Source organism: Cupressus sempervirens, chromosome 3, assembly GCF_028749045.1.
Source record: "Cupressus sempervirens isolate cs-2001-9-10 chromosome 3, ASM2874904v1, whole genome shotgun sequence".
Lineage (NCBI taxonomy): Eukaryota > Viridiplantae > Streptophyta > Pinopsida > Cupressales > Cupressaceae > Cupressus > Cupressus sempervirens.
The window spans coordinates 150962009-150981884 of record NC_143120.1 but is presented as its reverse complement, the minus strand read 5'-3'; the positions used below and the strand labels follow the sequence as shown (position 1 = coordinate 150981884).

General features: G+C 36.1%; 1 protein-coding gene across 2 annotated transcripts in view; it reads left to right on the top strand.

Moving 5' to 3' along the window:
• The window catches only part of LOC149565205 (uncharacterized), a 321656-nt gene extending 315248 nt beyond the window's left edge, over nucleotides 1-6408 (top strand). For both annotated transcript variants that reach the window (XR_016362018.1, XM_089818752.1), the window contains exon 18: nucleotides 6029-6408. Coding sequence is in view for 1 of the 2 variants with exons in the window: in XM_089818752.1 (XP_089674878.1) it covers nucleotides 6029-6305 (277 nt within the window). In the remaining variant the exon portion in view is untranslated. The remainder of the gene's footprint in view (nucleotides 1-6028) is intronic.
• The last annotated feature ends 13468 nt before the right edge of the window (nucleotides 6409-19876 follow it).

Sequence of the window (19876 nt, the reverse complement as noted above, 5' to 3'; positions counted from 1 at the left end):
GTCCATTGTATTTTTGGCCCCTATAAAAGGCCATTTGCTCTCATTTGTAAAATGTTGGAGAAATTGTTGTGAAGATAATACCAAAATTGCTCTCTTCTTCATTGTTGCGATTTGCATGTTGATGAAGAACATTGGGTATTATTGCATGTTTTCTACTTCCACATAGTTAGATTTATTTTCAAGTTGTTGAAGCAAATTTCATTTCAAGTTGTTTAAGCAAGAGTAAATTAGATGGATAGTTGCATGGTAGCATTAGTAGATGTTTGATAGGGATCAGTACTAGACCACTAGCATCCTAGTGGCTGGTTGGGAAGCCTTGTGTGGTAAAGTAGTTTATTATTCCTTTGAATCATCGCACCTGTGGAAGTGAGGCCGATGGTCAACTCTCATTAGGTTCGATCCTCGTCCATTTGCTAACCTTCCATTCATAGGAGTAGGAGTGGAATAGTGAGTAGCTGGGTAGTCGAAGCTTAGAGAAGCAAGTTAGAGGAGTAAGTTAAATATTAGAGCACATCCATTCACCTTCCACAACCATCGCTTTCCTATCAACATCATCACTGGCGGACACATCCTTCATGACCACCATCATCAACATTATTTGCCACTTGCACATTTCACAAACTGAACCACCATTGCCTTCATCCCACCAAAGTCCAAGTCATCCTTGAATGAATAGCGTAAGGCCGCCTACGTGATTACCAGCAAATCACATCGATAAAACTGAGCGAGTATCCACAAGAGTAAGGAACATTGTAGTTATTCTCATATCCCATGAGCAATAACTTTTCAAGAGAGGAATTGTATGTTTGATACTCTGTATCAAATGTTCAATTGCTAATATGTTATGTAAGTGATACAAAACTCGCATCAACACATATAATATCTTTGAATCATTATTATATTAATTTCTCCTAATAGTATTTTGGATATATATCTTTGGGTTAGTCTCATGGGATTTATCCGATTGAAGCTACAAAACATCAACACTCCCTCTTTATTATGGAGGATAAACACATGATATGGTATTACCTCAGAGTAATATCAAGAATGACATGTTTAAGAATATCCTTGGTCAAAAGATATTCACCATTAGATATCACCTCATGATATTGGGAGTAATGGCCTCAGAATATCAAGTCGTATGATATTCACCAAGTACTCAAAATGACCATAAGCTATACTTACCATAGGAACATTCTATTCATGGTCTGTTTAAGGAAATTAATCCACCATGCAAGATATAATCTATCATGATCTGTGTAGACATTGACCATATGATATCCATCATGATAGAATGTTAGACTATTGTAAGATCATCACCTTACAATAGTAACCACAAAGTCATGTAGTAACTCACATGGCGTCCACCATGCCTCAATGTAGAGGGTGGAAACAAGGGATTTCACCTCGAACTTCTCTCACAGAGGAGACCTCATTAAGCAGATATCAATCTGTTGATCTTTTCATCCAAGATTGCTTAAGATAAACTATCAGACTCCCTCTAAATTTGATATCAATCTTATGAGCTCCTCGCCCAAAGTTACATCTAAAGTGTCAAACTCTCTCTAAATCTGATATCAATCTTCTTTTTCCTACAAGGACATCCCCAGAGAGAAAAGAAAAGATCAAGGCAAATAGCTCCTATGCAAATACGCTAAAGGCACGTCCATGCCAATAAGGTTTATTGTAGTTGTCAAAGCCTGTTTGTATTTAGTTGTGTTTCTTGCAATTGGTGTCCAATCGCACCTTTTATCTCCCTTCCATAGCTCCATCATTCTTATTTGCGGCAAAGAACCAATTTTTTCTATGACTACCATGCCTCAATTACACAATTTGATGACTATATGTGGATTGGTTCTGTGATCATTTATGGCTCTCTTTTTTGTCAGTGCTTATATATCTTGTAGGAATGATGTGCCTGAAAAATTGACACATCTGCTCTTCTTGTTCAAATTCCTATTGCAATGAAGAAAATTCAGCTGCACATTTCTATCTATTTATGAGATGGACCTCCTGTATCAGGGTTTAGGAAATGACTTTCAATCTTTTCCAAATTTTGATATGGACCCAATCTTTTTTGTTTAATTTTCTAGAGTTGTGCATTACTTTCAAACCAACCACATGAATTTCTTTGTTTCATAGATAATCATAATAATAAAATCAACTGCTCTGTAGAATGTGATTGGGATGTATATTACAAAAAAAATCTAATAGAAGATCTCCTTCTGTGTGCCTCCAACCCTCAAGGGGATTCCTTTTTCCTCTACATAAGTTTGCAAAAATATGGTGAAATCTTAAAATTCTTAACCTCCCTTTTGGGACCATCATAAATTCAAACAATGATTGAATGACTCATTAGGAAATATCATCACCATAAATCATTGATTGGGTTAGGCTCTTTGTTACTAAAGTCTTCAACAAAATGCTTGGGTCTTTAAGCATGACGTTGTTTCAGAACTTTTGTTATGGTAAATCGATGTTGTTGTAGTTGTATTAAACAAAGGAGATAAAACCTCATATAGATTTGCGAAAATGACGTTTCTAAAGAAATAATCGCGAACTAAAGAGGGAAATAGAAACTACTTAATAAACTAAGGACTAATTAAAATGACCATTAAAGAAACATTAAAATATTCTAATACCCTCCCTTAATGGTCATTGTCTAACTGTCATCTTTTGGTCATAAATTTCTCAAAATATTTGTTACTGTTGAGACCATCCCTGGATTTGTGAAATTGTTAGTTACCAATAAGCCAAAATCTGCCTATAGAAGAACAAAGAAGGGTGCCCCCTTCTTCAGAAAGCTTTGCAAAAAGAGAAAAGAGCTTGCCATTGACTTTTCCATTGAGATGAGTCAGCCACTAACCCTTCCAGGATCAGCAAAGCATCTAACTAGAAATCATGAAAAAATAATCCAACTTGATGTTTGGATGATGAAACTACTCTTCCTTGGAGACAAAAACAAACTTTGAGAACAACTAGCATGATTTTGAAGAAAAATCGACGAACTCTCCAAACTTTGTGGATGAGCATGATGCCCCAAAACATACTACAAAGAGCCATGACTTTTTAGGAGAAAAATTGAAGAAAACATAACACAATTTTTGAGGTATAAAATTTGTCAAAACCCAACATGATTTTTGAGGTGAAAAATCAATCAAAGCCAAACAGAATCCAAACAGATAATAGAATACAAAAATTTGCTTTTGAGCAATGAAACCTACGTACATGCACCTAGACCAAGACCTAAGATTACCGAATGGGAGGATGTCCCCAAGATGGGTACTTCAAGTGCGCAAGTACCCCCACTACCGCCCAAGAGTCGTTGCACCCACTGTCGCTTCGACTTTGGTGTTTGGGGGCATCAGGTGAACCTGGGTGATTGGGTTCTTGGGTGCTTCATCCATTGTGTTGAGGAACAAATTTACCTCAAAAAGTGGGAAGAAGCTAGTTGTTGTACACAGTGTCTTGCATATTGTAGATTGCAAGTCACAGATGTAAAAATAGAGCCTAGCAGCACGATGTCAAGATGGTTGGTGTTCCTTTTGAGGAGCTTGAGTGTGAAGAGTCCAGTAGTTCTAGTGATGAGGACTTTGACTCGGGGAATGATTAGAGGCTTCCCATCACTAATTTTGTCATTTTGACATGATGTTGTACTCATTTCGATATTGATCATGATTCATATCATGCACGATGCTACTCATTGTAATCATCTTTTTCATTATGATATAATTGATATTTGATAGAACTAATATAAATTCTATTTGCTGGTAATTTCAATTTCTATTTGAATCTTGATTTACGAATGTTACTACTGGGTATATAACATATTACTATGTTTAATGTTCAATAAATCTAGTTCATGTTGCAATTTTGTTGTGCGAGTATGTTAATTTGGTATGCTATGCTGAAACATCATTTCATAACTATTATTTCATGTGCCATATGTATAGTATGCAACACCCATGTCCTCCCAACCTACTGCCCTCATGTTGTCATACCCTCGTCGTTCCCTCATTGTCCCCAAATTGAGGCCCTTTATTCCCATCCTAGAACTCGTCTCAACATCCCTCAACCAGTGTTACACTGTTTTTGAGGAGAATTTGTAAAACCCAACAAATAATTTGAGGAAAAAATTATAAACCCCACCAAATAATTTTTGAGTTGAAAAATATAAACCCACAAAGGAAATACCACGCAACTTTGCAAATTATAGAACCATAATATTTTTATAGGGAAAAATTTATTAAAAACCTATCAAATAATTTTTAAGGGAAAAAATTATGAAAATTTTTGAAGGGAAAAAAGTATGAATACCCATAAAAAAATTTAAAGGGAAAAATAATGAAAACCCATTAGAATTTTTTGAAGGGAAAAAATTATGAAAACCCATCAGAAATTTTTTCAAGGGAAAAAATTACGAAAACCCATCGTAAAATTTTTAGAGAAACCATCATGCTGTAAAACATGATACTTGGCATGGTAAAACAGTACATGCAAGTAACAAAATGCACATGCAAATGCATGCAACCTTAAAAAATTGGCGATTCCCAACATTCATAATCTTTTGTGTTGTGTTTCATTCTGGTCTCCATAGGGACGCGTTCTCTGGGCTGGTACCCCTGTTTCCCTACCAGGTATGCAGGGGCAGATTTTTGAAGTACCCTGCAAGTTGACAGAGTCTTTTGGCAGCTGCTTCACTGAACTTGCATTTGACACTGCTTCAAATTGATTATGAAACTCAGTTGCAAAAGAAGATACACACTTGAAACAATTGGGGACAAGAATGAGTCAGTAGGTTACTTTTCAATGCAATACTGTTCAACAATGATATACAATTGTGGAAACTGGTATATGCTTTTTTTAAAAGCTATCCCCCTCCTTCACCCCCAAATGGCCCAAAAGTACCCCTGTATCGGAAGCATGTCCCACGATCTGCTGCTATCATCTTCCCCAAAGCTCAGTGGAATGTAGGTTTCATTTCCTTTTGTTGAAGGTATTCCCAACATTCATAAGAATTTGGCAATTGCATATCAACATTTTTTACTTCATTTAAATTATTCCCACCATACACAATCCATCCTGTCCTCATGCTCCATTTTCTTTTGTGGAAGTTGTTTCAAACATCTGTGTTCCATTTTCATTTCATGAAGCTATTCCCAACTTAATTTCTCTTCTTGAAGGCTTGCCCAACATCCATAATATTTTGCATCCTTATGTCCCGTTTTTCTTTCTTAAGTTATTCCTGACATTCATAGTATATTGTGTCCTCATGTTTCATTTTCCTTTGTTGTAGTTATTCAAGGTGAATGTTCATGTTCTATTGCATGCTCTGTTCTATTTAACTTTTGTGAGATTATTCCAAGTCCCTTTAACAGAGGAATTTAAAGTTTTTGGTAAAAACACAATATGAAAATAGATTCCACGTGGTTCCAGATTTTTGCTAGGCAAGTTATGTTATTTTGCACATTGTCACTTCAGATGAGGTTTCTTGACAAAGGCTACTATTGTATGAATTCATTAAAAGATTCAATCTCACCTAGGGAGGGGGCTTGTACTCTACAAATACCCATCTTTTCAAAAGTTATATTTATGAAAGCCAACATGATAAAAATCACGTTATGAAAAAAGATTTCCAAGCAACACATGTAATTTTACACATTATCTCTTCAGTTGAGTGTTTCTTGACAAAGGCTATGACTGTGAAGTCATTAGAAAAAATCATTTTCGCCTAGGGTGGTACCTGTGTGAACTGATTAAGAACAAATCAATCTCACCTAGGGGGTTGTACTCTGCAGATACCCAGATTTTTAAAAGTCATACGTAGGTGAACCAAATTTTTATCATGTTAACTAAATATGGTAACATGGCTTTTTTGTAGGATGGAATACATTCGTCTACGATTGTTAAGAGAGCTGCACTCATCATTTTTTTTTAAACTGCTAATACAATTTTGGTTGTCATGAGAGAAAATTGAGCTGATTGATGGGTTACTTTTATTCAATTTCTATGTACTGGTGGTGTGTAGGTCATCTAGTGCTCATATGCCAAGAAAGAGGAAGCATGGAATCAGCCATAATAGCAGCATGGTGACAAAAAGGCTTCGTACAGATGGGCATCCACATAATAGCACCAATGGTCCTGCCAATATTAGGAGTCTCAATGTTGTAAATGATAAAAAAACTGCGATGAGGAAGACATTTCAAACTCATGATTCAGGAGCTAATGTTAGAAGGGCTTCTGCTAAACTGCTTGAGCATAAAAAAAGTTACAAAAATAAGAGGAAAGGCAAGATGACTGGCTAATGATAAAGGCTGTTGCAAAGCAAATTTTGCCACAATATTACTATTCAATATAAATGGTGTACTATATATTTCTTCTTCTATATATACTACGGTTGTTTGAGTAGATCCATTTTCAGGTTTCCAAAAAGGGGCTCTTGTAAGCAATTTTTTTGCCCTTCCTACATTTTAACAAAAGTAATATTGTGAATTATTTTGATAGATAGCTCAAATACAAACTATATTAACATACATATAATTCTTTGGTGGAAGATGTAAATTTATTGAAATGAGTAGTATATTCCAAGTTTTTCAAAAATCAGTAGTTCTTGCAATCATGTATTTCTTCAATTAACTAATGTTAAATTTGTCATGTTGCTTCAATTTGCAATGGCAAACTACAATCAAAATCCATAGTCAAGATCCTAATATACATATATTAGAACAAGTACATGTGAAAGTGTCTTAATTTATGTCAATGTAACAATATTACATAGAACAAGCACAAATGAAAGTATTCATCTCATGAGAGATGGGTTCTTGTGAACCACTTTTGTGAAACATGGGAAGTGAGTTTGAATCCTAGCAATAGTATCACAATTTGAATTGCTCTAGAAAATATATCTTACTTATTAGTTGATAAGCCACAACACTTGCTAAAGGCTTTGCAAATGGGGTTGCAAGCAAAGTGTGCTTAACCATTGAGGACCCTCCATAGTTGAGCGCACTTGAGCAAGAGCAATATTGGTATGGGCGACCTCCCAAGAAGTCTGAGTACTACTTTGAGCTTTGTGAGTATTGGCAAGATGCAATTTTCACAAGACATGGGTTCTTGTGCACTACTAATGAAACATGAGCCAATGATTTGGACTCAGAAAACTACACAATTGAATTTTGATAGCAATACCACAAATTGACTTGCTATGGAAAACATCTTCTTTTTATTACCGTGTATTTATCTTGATATATAAATCCTTTAGTTTGAGTTGACGTATAAGTATGACAAATATTTTAAAATTCCAAATGAAACTTATGACTTCAACACCCTTAAACTTGAATGTCATATATAATCTCACCCTTGAGTGGATGCCTTCAAGCCATTGTACAAAAGAAAAAGGTTGTAATTGATGACTCTAAAAAAACATAAGCATTTATCATTTTTATTTTTCTTTTTCTTTTTTTGATGTAAGCATGTTAGCATGTACAGATGTTGGCATCTCCGACATTACATAACAAATTATAAATAATGAGTTACCATATATACATTTGGACTAGAACCCTACATTGGCTAAGTAGTCACATGGAGAGGATCCCAGATGTTAACAAGCTAATATATCAAACCAAATTGTTTGAAAGAAAATTGGTAGCCATAAATAATTATTTATGCATGACCTAAAAAGGACTTTATATAAACAAATATTCAAATTCATATGCAAAGATATCATCTATATGACACAAGATATAGTTTAGGAAAACCTTCATAAGGAAAGAATCGAACGTCCAACAGCATTTGTTCCCATTTATTATTTTAATAACAAAAATTATAGTACATTTGTAGAATCTCCATGAATACCACTAGAAGATCAAACTTTCTAGAAGCACTTAATGTGAAAAGTGAATGAAATTCATGTAACTACACATCCCATGCTTTCTCCTCACTAGTCCAACTTACAATAGATGCCCAACATTTGTTGCAACCAAACTTTCTTAAAACCATGAGTAGGAAATCTATGTTTACCTCATCATATGATCACTCAATGTCTAACCTCACCAACATTCTCTATTTGTGTGCTCTTAGCATGGTGTGGATGGCCTTGTGCAACAATCACTTTCATAAAATCAATCTATTCAGGGATAATCTACTTTGTTTATGTGAGAACATTGTTCTAAATACATTTTAATTTGTTTGTAATCACTCTCAAGATAGCTTTGCAGTTTGTGTTATGCAAAGAGATAGGCCTTTTGTCAATAAATGATAAAAGCCTTTCTTGGGGATAAAAGCGTTGTTATAAATTCATTCACTACCTCCCAAATATTCACACCAAAAGTGTCCCATTTTTTTAAAAAAGAAGGGAAATTGTCGAGGTCAAGATTTTTCTCACCTCCTAAACCAAAGAGTGTACTTTGAACCTCTTGAATTGTGATCACACTCATTAACATTGCATTTTGGACTTCATTGATACTTTCAAGAATGTTGGTTAAGATGTTATAATTGTCATCATTTACTCTCTCATCAACATTAAAAGCACCTATAAAATGTCTAGTAATAGCCTTGCAAATAACCTCCTTATCTGACAATATATTTTCGTACTAATCTTGTATAGAGAATATGCTATTTATGACCCTTCTTGCATTTGATTTCATGCTCCCTCTTTAAGCCATGTCCCTCGAGACTTTTGCCTCTTGAAATTTGTCACATTTGAAAACTTTTGCATACTTTGTCTCCAATTGTTTCTCTTTCTCAAAATCCACTTCTCGCATCCCTTCTACAACGATCTTCAAATTTAAAGCATATAACTATTATTGTAGCCTAATTCTTTTAGAGCACATGTTTCTAGAAACCTCCCTATTCCATCTTTTTAATTGCTCCTTCACATGTAAATTTTTGAAGAAAACAAAAGATTTATTGCTTGTTTACTTGGGTGCATTGGCCCACCAATACACAATTATTTCTCTAAAACCATCCTCACACATCCATATCTTTTCAAATAGGACACCATCCTAGGGTCTCTCCTTGAATTTGTAAACTACTAGGGAAGTGTTCTGATCTTGTATGGGAGTATGCTTGGATTTGTGTCCCATTGCTTGCAAACCCACTTTCTAGCAAGTAAAAATCTATCAAGTTTCTCTACTATGTTTAAAAAGCCTTTGCATCTATCAAGTTTCTCTACTATGTTTAAATTTTAATGTTTGTAATAAAGTCCTATGATGTGGTGGCATAAATGGAATAGTGATTCGATCGGTCTATGATCGTAATCCAAAATCATGCATGTAAGAGGGTGGTGTAAACCCAAATAGGGATTAATGTTGCTTAGTAGTCAATTTATAATTGGGCAAATGTTCAGTTTTACATGCGAAGGTGGTCAAATTGTCTATGTATTCCAATTGAAGTGGGAAAGAGCAGTCAGTTTACATTAAGTTGGTACAAGAAAATCTAATTTTGCTATAGGAGGTCGATGAAGTTCCTGTCACATGTCAATTTATCAGTTGGTGTTAAGTGAGTCAATTGGATAACAATTTGAGGCAAGTTAAAAATCAATCCTGAAGGTGTATGAACCCCTTGATGCAAACTTAGTTGAGTGATTCATTTCCTTCTAATTTTTTCAAGGTAAGGCTTTGCATCACAGCTGAGTAATAACAAATTTATGAATACACTTATTTTTTTACCTTACCTTGGTTTGATTTCTTTTTGTCGAGGATTGATAGATAGATTTTGTCGATAATTCCTACTACCAAATCCAACCTCCTCACCACTTAACTTCATCTCCTGTAGAAGAAAGATCTTTGGACATGTTTGATCAAGACATTTCTTGATCAAATGAATCTTGTTAAGGACATTGCAACCTTTGACATTCTAGGATAGGACCTTCATTGCCCAAGACAATGACATCATTTTCTTTATCTCAACTTTTTTTTCTCTAGTACACATCTTGTCATCTCTAGCTGAGTAATAATAGATTTATGACCACACTTATTTTTATTCCTTACCTTGTTTCAATTTCATTTTGTTGAGGTTTGAGAGAGAGATTTCTGTTAATGATTCCTACTGCCAAATCCAACCTCCTCACCACTTAACTCCATCTCATGTAAAAGAAAGATCTTTGGGCATGTTTGATCAAGACATTTCTTGATCAAACAAATATTGTTAAGGACATTGCAACCTTTGGTATTCTAGGATAGGACCTTCATTTCCCCCAAGAAAACGATACCATTTTCTTTATCTCAACTTTTCTTTCTCTACTACATATCTTTCCATCTCCAGCTGAGTAATAACTTATTTATCACCAAACTTATTTTTCTTCCTTACCTTGCTTCAATTTATTTTTGTTGAGGTTTGAGAGATAGATTTTTGTGAATAATTACTACTACCAAATCCAATCCCAAGCCCTCCCCACCCTCCTAATCTTTATCTATTGAGCCACCTTTTTCATAGTTAATGCTCTCCTTCCTATCTTGTGCTTCCTTGGAAGATTCAACTAAAATTTTCTAGCTGGGGGCATAGGGTTGTCCTTGAAAATTATAGAGTCCTTATCTTGAGATATCTTTCCCACATACCAGATGCGAGTTATGGTTTTCCTTATCAGAATCTAAACCATATTCTATAAGGTCCTCTTTCAAAGACTCAATTTCATCCTCCTCATCGGATTTTTCTAATCTCTTAGTGTGTCTTCGTGTTAGGATCTCTAATAAATTATGTGACTTTGTAGGCAAAGTCATCCACTCACAATTATTTGCCCTCTATATCCTAGCCATGTTGATGAAGGGTGCTCCCCTTAATACGACAAACACATAACAAAAACAAAGAAACAACATCAATTGGCAAGAACAAATATGGGCTTCTTATTATCACCACAAATGCAAAATTTTAGAATTTTGAAATACATGTAAACCAACATGGATGCCTTCCTTACAATAAATTTGCAACACAAAGCTATGAACTATCACCCAAAGTTGTCTTAGACAATGTACATGCATTTCTTAAATAGGCATTTTTACACCACCCGAAAAGTTTCTAGACATCAAACCCTAACCCTTGAGATCGACTAACTCTAATATTACATATAGAGTTGGCCTGATACACTTTTGAAACTTATTTTGGAAATTTTGGTTGGCCCAACTTCGAAAGATTATAAATTTTGAACCATTTCTCTGATTGGCTATTATAACCCTTTTTTAGAATCCATAATTTTTGATCTACAAGGCTTGATTGACGCAAGTTTTAGTCAACCCCATTTTAAAGCCCATCTGGGGCCTCTAAGGTCTTCAATAGTGAACTTGAAGTTTATACCAAAATTGCACACAAAAAATCCACAATAAATCCACAAATACTCATGATATGACATTAAACCTCAATTGGTAGGCTAATATATTCAAGATGAACATCCACCTCTGAAATTAGGACATTCTGAGCTCATATGACTAACTTACTAAGTAGCAAGCCTTCACAAACAACAAATTTGCATTATGATAACCCTTATTCAAGAAACAAAAAGGAAATATTTTTGGGTGATGCAAGATTGCTCATACATCGAAGATGCTCCTGCATCAAACACCCAGGGTAATTTGAGAAGTGACCCTATTATGTCTCAGGTGTTCAAAAGAAAACCAAGATACTTACCCTCTTCTTTTGCTAGCCATGATGAATCTTCTACTAGTCTCCCTTTCCATTTGACCAAATACTCTTCATAAGTTATGTTCCTTGTACCTTTACCAACATGAGTGTTCAATATCTCCTCACTACTATATTTGGACCTGAATTGCAATGGCATGTTGTCACAATTGCAATGTCTACCCGTTGCCCAAGCAAAAAAACCACGAATTGGCTCTCGTCGAATAAGCATCAGACTTTTGATGTTGCAAATTGCAACGAGGGTATTTTTCTATAATAGCGATAGACAAAACTATCATAACTTGGAAGAAGGAAGGGAGAAGAGTTAATCTTCATGATGTCGCAATTGGGACAGTATGTCATCATAATTATGATGTCAGAAGATTCAACTCCATCATCACAATTGTGACATTGATGCAACAACTATGATGTGGAAGCGACATCCATCCATTAGGACTAGCTATTGTAGTTGCAACATCGTTGCGACAGTTGTCTTGTAAATGTGATGACTAGCTGTTAGAACAGGTCATTGCAATTGTGATGGCTAGTCAAATTATTAAAAAAAAATGTTGTTTGTAACACCTAGGCCACTTCTATTGTCAAAGAGGCTTCAAGGTCTATCTCACATGGAGCTATGTCTCAGAGTTCTCTTTCCAGAAGGGGTTAGGGGCACAGACAAATGTGACATTGAAAGGACACCTTCAATGAAAAGAAATGTGGTTACAGAACTAGGTCAATGTGGTTTAAGTGAGTTAGTTGTAATTAATAAGAAGCTTTCGAATCAATTTGTATTTTAGTCTAGTTTGGGAGTAAATTGTCCTAGTTAAGGTGCAGAGTGTCACAAATTCCCTAGACACAAACTCCAACTTGTTTGCAAAGCAAGTTCAAGATCATACTAGATGTTTTCCTATTGAGGAGGAAAGCCTAATTGAGGAGGAGAATATGGATTTTCATACTACAATGAATATAGCTCAAAAAGGATTTAGCTCATTGACTAAGAAAAATGTTCTTAGTACCAAGAATATTTTGACAGACTCAACAAGACATAATTCACCCATAGCCACAAATTCAATTCTACAAATCTTGGAGGGCAGGTTTCTATAAGGGAAAACCTAAGTGAGTTGTAAAATAAATATAGTTCATCAATCAGAAAGAAGGATTCAAAAACACCCAATTTGAAAATTGGTAGCAGCTTTGCAAGCCAGATTTAACCAAGGATAAGTCAGAAACCAAGCAACATATTGTGCAATGTGAAATCGTGTATTCCATTACTTCAGCAAAAACAGGTAGCAACATTAGTTATGACAGGTAAATTCTTGTCAGATTTTGAAAAATAGTTTGTGTTTTATCATATGCATTCACATTTTTTCAATGTATTGAACAAAACATCTTTTCCATTATTTTTTGACTTCTCTCAGTGTAGCATGGATTCCTTTGAATCACCAAAATGTTTTTATTTGAAATCATTTTCTCAGTTAGCTTTGAACTTCATGTGATACTAATGTCCTACACTAGTGACTTATCATCATTTTTAGTTTTGTTTACATTGTCACTTCATTTTGTAACCAGGAAAATCATTGTTTTTCTCATTATTTGGTTGTCCTTCTCCACTGTTGCTCACAATCTTCTATGACTCGTGACTATGATAATAGCATTATCACTATTCATTTTAAAACTTCATTTTATCATCTACTAGTCATGTAAACAACTCTTTTAAATGTGGCAATGAGAGAGATAGGTGGTAACCAAAGGAATGTATTATTGAAGACTCTTCAACAAAGTTTCCAAAGGAAAGATAAAGGAGGATGTAGCAAGGAAATGCTTCCAACAAGTTGTCAATGTAGTGGACTTTTGTGATAGAGTGGGAGTTTATTACAGGGATTTGATTGTGCAATTTCTAAAATTAGCACTAGGATGACTCAATTTTTTTGTTCTAGTTAGTGCATATCTAACCATGTGTTCCTTTCAATGTTTATTGAAATTCTTTAAAAAGTCTTGTCCTTTTCTTCCAAACTTTCATATATCTCTTTTGATCTATTAGAGGTTTTGATACAAGTTTTTTTTAAATCATATTCATATAAATATAAATAGATGTGGTTTGAGATTAATTATTTTTTATTTCAGTCCTTCTTTCGTAATTTCATTGGAATATTGAGTAAGGTTTCTTCTTTTATAGTGCAAAGACAAAAAGTCTCTTGATTGCATCAATTTTCATGAATTTGAAACAGAATAAATATGCACAATTCACAAAGAGGCTTCCTAATGCGAGCACCAAAATATTAATGTGTTGTCCACAAGGTACAACTGTTATCCCTTCTTTTGTAGTAGACTAAATAGCTATGTTGAATATGGTTCTCATTAAAAATGTTTTCAATCTCGTTCAATCTATGATTTTGTCACTTACACAGAATCTAAGATATATCAAAAAAAACATTGGTGAAGGCATTGGCAAATCACTTTGCTACAAAACTGCTTATATTCAATAGTATTTCAATGATAACAATAAGTATTAGCATATCAAACTCTACAACATTTTATGATCACATTTATGACATTGGTGCTTGGGATCTTTTAATTTAAATTCATATGTGAACATATTGGATTCATTGGGATGTCCTTTTTGTGGCGGGACAACTCAACTAGGTGTGCTATATTGAGGTTTTGGTATGGTCACAAATTCCTTTTTAAGAAGGGAACATGATTCATCTTAATAATGCTATAGTTGAATCCTCAATGCAATATTTTTTTGTATTTCCACTTTCAGATATATTTTTGTAGTGATGCTCTTGGTGTTAATATGATAGGGATCAATGAAGGATGAAGAACTATGAGGGGACATAAGTATGAAACAAAGAGACCATTGTTATGGCTCAATATCAAAATTGGGTAGCATTCAAGTCAAAGTATGCCCTCTCCAAAACTCTGCATCAAAATTGCACACATTCAAGAGATTAGTTTCAACTTCTCGGCTTGATCAAAAGTTCAATTTAAATATTACAATGATATTAAATTCTAATGATATTATTAGGTTTCAAATGGCAATTATAGATGTGATATTTGCATGGTTATTTCCAATGAGATAAGATAAGATAAGAAAAATTTATTAATGTCCAACAAAAGACCAATGAGGGTCTAAGGGACTAGAAACAGTACAAAGGGAAAATGCCAGCAAGGGGGAGCACCAAACGGTGTCCATAGAAAGAGCATGAAAGAAAAACAACAAAAGAACCAAGAGAAGGAAGAGCAACAACTAAGAACTCCTCACAAGCGACGAGTAGTAAAGAATGAAAAGGTGTACATTAGAATAATTAGGTGCTTTGGAGGGTCACCTCTAAGGCCTACATGAAGTAGTAGTAGTAGTAAAGAGACGTTGTCGACTGTGATCTCTATGGGATCTCACAGATCTGGTGTGAACTGAGATAGTGCAGAGAGGTCACTTCAATCCTTAAGTAGGAACTATAGGACTAAGAAAGGAGGTCATGAGTTGCATAGGGGTTGGTGTCAAGCAAAGTTGGAGCTATGGAGTGTGTTCAAGAAGCCACATGATTTCCTGAAAGTAGAGTGCAAGACAATGTTGGTCAATATATCTAAAAAATGAGGGAAGAGACGACTACTCTCTGAACAAATAGTAGAACCTCCCCTGGATCTCATAGTAAATGGGGCAATGAAAGATAAAGTGAGACTTGGCCTCAACCTCCCTGAGGTGTGAAAGTTGGCAAATCCTATCCTCCCTGTCGATCTAGTGATTAGTCTAAATACGTAGCTGGTGAGACCCCACTCTAAAAGATCCCAAGGAGATGTGAAGAGCATGAGTCCAGAGACAAGTAAGATATTAGGGGTGTAGGATGATCATGTCCTAGATATCAAGGAAGTGTTCAACATAGAAGGTCATACACGGACTGAGCCCACTTAGGGAATTCTTCCAAGTCGTGATAACATATTGTCTATAGATGTCAAGTCTAACATGCTTGTTCAACTCTCATTGAGGTGGAAGAAGGTGGGCTAGAGTGTCCAGAGAAAAATGAAAGGGGGTAAGATGATCCATACTAATACCAATTGAGCCCAAGAGGATAGAGACCTGGGTGTACGAACAATGAGACCTGTGACCAAAGTTCAAACCCGCAACCTCCTTAGAGGAATAATGAGCCAAGTAGGAATATTTCTGATGACCGTCAGGGGAATCAACAAAACTCTTAAGCTTGTGAAGAAGCCAAAAGATAGTCCCCAATCTAAAAGGGTAAGCTCCAAACTCTGCCTGAATGATGTTGTGCGGTATGGACTAGTGACATCTGATAATGTGTCGAAGGAAAAGAGTTTGGACTCTCTCAACAAAGGTCTAGTCAAACTCCAAGAGGAAGGGGGCCCAAACAATAGAGTCATAGAGGATAGTCAGCATGACTAGGGAGTTAAGAAGGGACATCTTCATCCTGTTGTCTTGGAAGTGGTGTTGAAAGCATTGTCGCTCAAGAATAATGAGGGAGTTGAGCCCCTTGTTGACTCGAGGCTACATGGCTGGTCTCAGGCTGAAATGAGGTCCAGAAAACTTAACCCCCAAGTATGTATATAAAGATGCAATCTCGATCTTGGTACCCTGGGAGTAAAATAGAGGTGTGAGGTCTTCAAATAGTTGAAGACCATGACTTAAGTCTTGCCCAAATTCACAACTAGCTCATGTAAGTCATAGAAAGAGGCCAAGCCATCAAGGAGTCATTGAAGACCATCAAAGGAAGATGCTAGGAGAATCACATCATCAACGAATAGGAGAATGGAGATCAACACCTAATGTAAGTGATAGTCATCACATGGAGCAAGCAATCACAAAGGAATGTGTCAAGCTCGTCGATGTAGATGTCAAAGAGAGTGGGGGAGAGAGGGCAGCCCTACTTCACCCTAATAATGCTCTTGATAGGGTCAGAGAAGCTATTTGGAGTCCTCAATCTGCCCACAACACACTCATATAAATTCATAATAGCTATAAGGAGAATCTTTGAGATCTTGATGTACCTAAGATGTTGAAAGAGAGTCACTCGAGGAACAAAGTCAAAGGTTTTGCAAAAATCAACAAAACAACAATAAATTTTCACGAAGCAGTGGCAAGCCTCCTCTATGATCACCTATAAAGTCAAAATGTGATCAGTGGTCTAAAAATTTGTATGAAACCTAGCCTGACCCATAGTTCAATAATGTCATTGATCGAGCTCTCTGGATAGGATACTGTTCAACACATTTGCATAGAGTTTGGCAAAGGTATGCCCAACCATGATGGTCTTGTGAGGTCAAAAGTTGGCCTAGACTTATGGATTGGGTAGATAATATGTCGTGACCAAGAATTGGAGAAGTCGGTGCAAAACACTTGATTAGCATTGTTAGAAAGGGGCCTAGGACAGAGATACCCAACTTGAAGAATTTAGCTTGGAACCCTTCCTCATCTGATGTTTTGCTACCATTCATAACTCTAACTACATCACTAATGTGGGAGAAGGAGAATTGGTGACAATGGGTGGGGGGGATGAGATGGAGAGGGGGCTGGCCAGGAATATCATAGAGGGTGGAGGTGTGGGAGGCAAGGGAGTGATGGTCTAGAGTGGAGGTGTGGGTGGCAAGGAAACATGGTGTGCCAAAAGAGCTTTGGAGACTGAAAGAGTGTGGCACAAAGGGATCTACACTGCAACAAAGTGAACTTTTTTTTCTTTCAACATGGCAAAGAAAGCGGCAGTAGTCAATCCTCAATTGAGAGGAAGAGGAGGAAGAAGAAGCGAATGGAGCAAAGAGAAGCATGTGGTGAAAGGATTTGTAGTCCTTGTTGAACCAATGGTTCATGGGGCAAGATCTGTGAGTCAGGCGAGGGTGAGTGAGGAGGTGCAATGGGGAATGGAGAGAATGGCAAACCCCTACAGTAAGTGGAACATGGAGGTGATGTCCCCAGAGTCAAAGAGGGATCCCAAGGGAGAAGTCATCTGAGGTGGTGGATGAAGAGCTCTGCATCACCATCAATGAAGTGAAAAGAAGTGCAAGCATGGGGGGAGAGGGGGAGTCGCTAGAAGAGGGGGGCAAGAAGAAGTGGAGGAGCAAGGGAGAGAAGGTGTCAGGGCCCCCCAAAGGGTGATGCTAAGGAGGGCATGGTTGGCCATAGGAAGGCAAGAGATGGTAAAGCGAAAAATGAAAGGGATGTAGGAGGCAATAGAGAGAACACAATCCACAATGCTAGCACTACCACCATGGGCCCAACAAGTGAAGAGCTCAGAGCCAGGAAAGAAAGAGAGCCCATTCAAGATCACTAAGTTTGAGGACTCGCAAAGCTATAGAAAATTATGACCATATTGAGTGAAGGGCCCCTGACAATCCTCGAAGAGCCAGTGCAAACCCATAGAACCTGGATCAGAAGCAATCATACACATGGGATTAGACTTACGATCATGGAGGAGAGGTTGTAGGTCTCTGGTCTACGCATTAAATTCTCCCAAAATGATGATGTCCCCAATGGCAGAGAAGCTGGCAATGTGTTCAAGAAGGTCCTCATAGGAGTCCCACTCTTAGTGTTGTGAACTACATAGTATGAAGATGTTGGCAGGAAGTAGTAGATAGTGATATAGGTATCCCTATAGAGTGAATTCCTTTGATCGATATGGATCCACATGAACCTAGTATAGTTGTTAGAGTGAACTAAAGAAATAGTACTGAAAAGGTGGTCCCAAATAAGAAAGGAGACCCCACTAGAACATGTGACCTCATCTCTAAAAGAGGAGAACCACTAATAACTAGTAATATCGAGAAGAGAATGCATGGGGCTCTCATATGTCTATAATATAAAGTTCGACAGAACCAATAGTGTTGTTAAGTAAGCTAGGCAAAGACCAGAAAATACCATTACCGTTCCAGTAGTTGAGGCACACATAATCTATGCTCAACTGCTGTTGAGCATGTCATTTGGCCTTAGAGGCCGCCCTTGAAACTGAGCCTATAGGAAAGGTGTCGCAGGCTACTTCTTTAAGATTTCTTATTACTGCATATTTACCCTCTTATCGGGTAGCCACAAGGGGATGAGCTTGATTGAGTTCTACCACTTGTGATCAGGTGATGCCCTTGGCTAGGTAGATCTTAGGTGAAAGAGAGAATAACTTTCTCTTTGCACTTAGAGTCTACAACCTATCTGAGAGGGAGAGGAAACAGATGAAGAGAGTGTCATCTAGGCCTAGCCAATACCTGTCAAGTGTGATGTCTGAAATGTCTAGCTGATCCTTGAGGAAAGAGTATTTAGCAGTCAAGGGATCATCAATGGAGGAGAGACCACCAACTTGTAGGTTTAGTTCATGGGTCTGCCTAACAAGCTCATTGTCCATCTTCCCTTGTACTAACTTCTCAACACCTAAAAGGGGTGCCTCAGCTGTAGAGTTGCATAAATAAGCCCAAGAATTCACCTTTAATTCAGTCTCCATTAGCAGTGAAGAATTTCCATCCACGATCTCTAATTGTTTCTCTTTGATAGTGTCTAACTCCCTAAGCTACATGGTATTAGAATCCAGATTCGACCTAAGTGTAATGTCCCCTTCCTAAAATAATAATAATAACAATAACTCATAGAAATAATAATAATAATTTCTCAAATAAATTATAAAAAAATAAATTAACTATATTATCAATATAAAATAATATATATTTTATATTATCAATAAATCAAATTAAATAATAATTAAGTAAAATACATTTAGTGAGTAATTGTTGAGATAGAAACACGTTATATCCTATAAACTAAAGATTGAATAGGTTTAATAAATAGAGGATTTGATAAACAACTATTGTGTGTGTCTGTGTGTCTATGTGTGTGTGGCCATAAATATTAACTTAATTATCATATATTGAACATATAAATATGATCCTATATTCTAAAAGAACGAATAGTATAATTCAGAATTCTAATAAATTAATATAAGAACTAAATATAAATTATTTATAATAAATATTATTAAAATATTAGTATGAATCAAACATACCATATATTTTCTTATAATATTAGTCATATCATACTAAATCTAACTTTTGTAGAAAAGACGTATCTCTTCACACCTTCATAGTATTAAAGACTGAGAATGGGAAATATCACAAAAAAGGGGGAGTAACAAGTCAATCTGGTATAAGGCAGATAGCCCTGATGAAGACCATAATAATTTGGAGAGGAGACGAGAAATATAAGTCAACTAAAGAAGATTGCTACCATAGTTAGACCAATATAATTTATATTACACAAGAATTATTCAATCGATTCTGG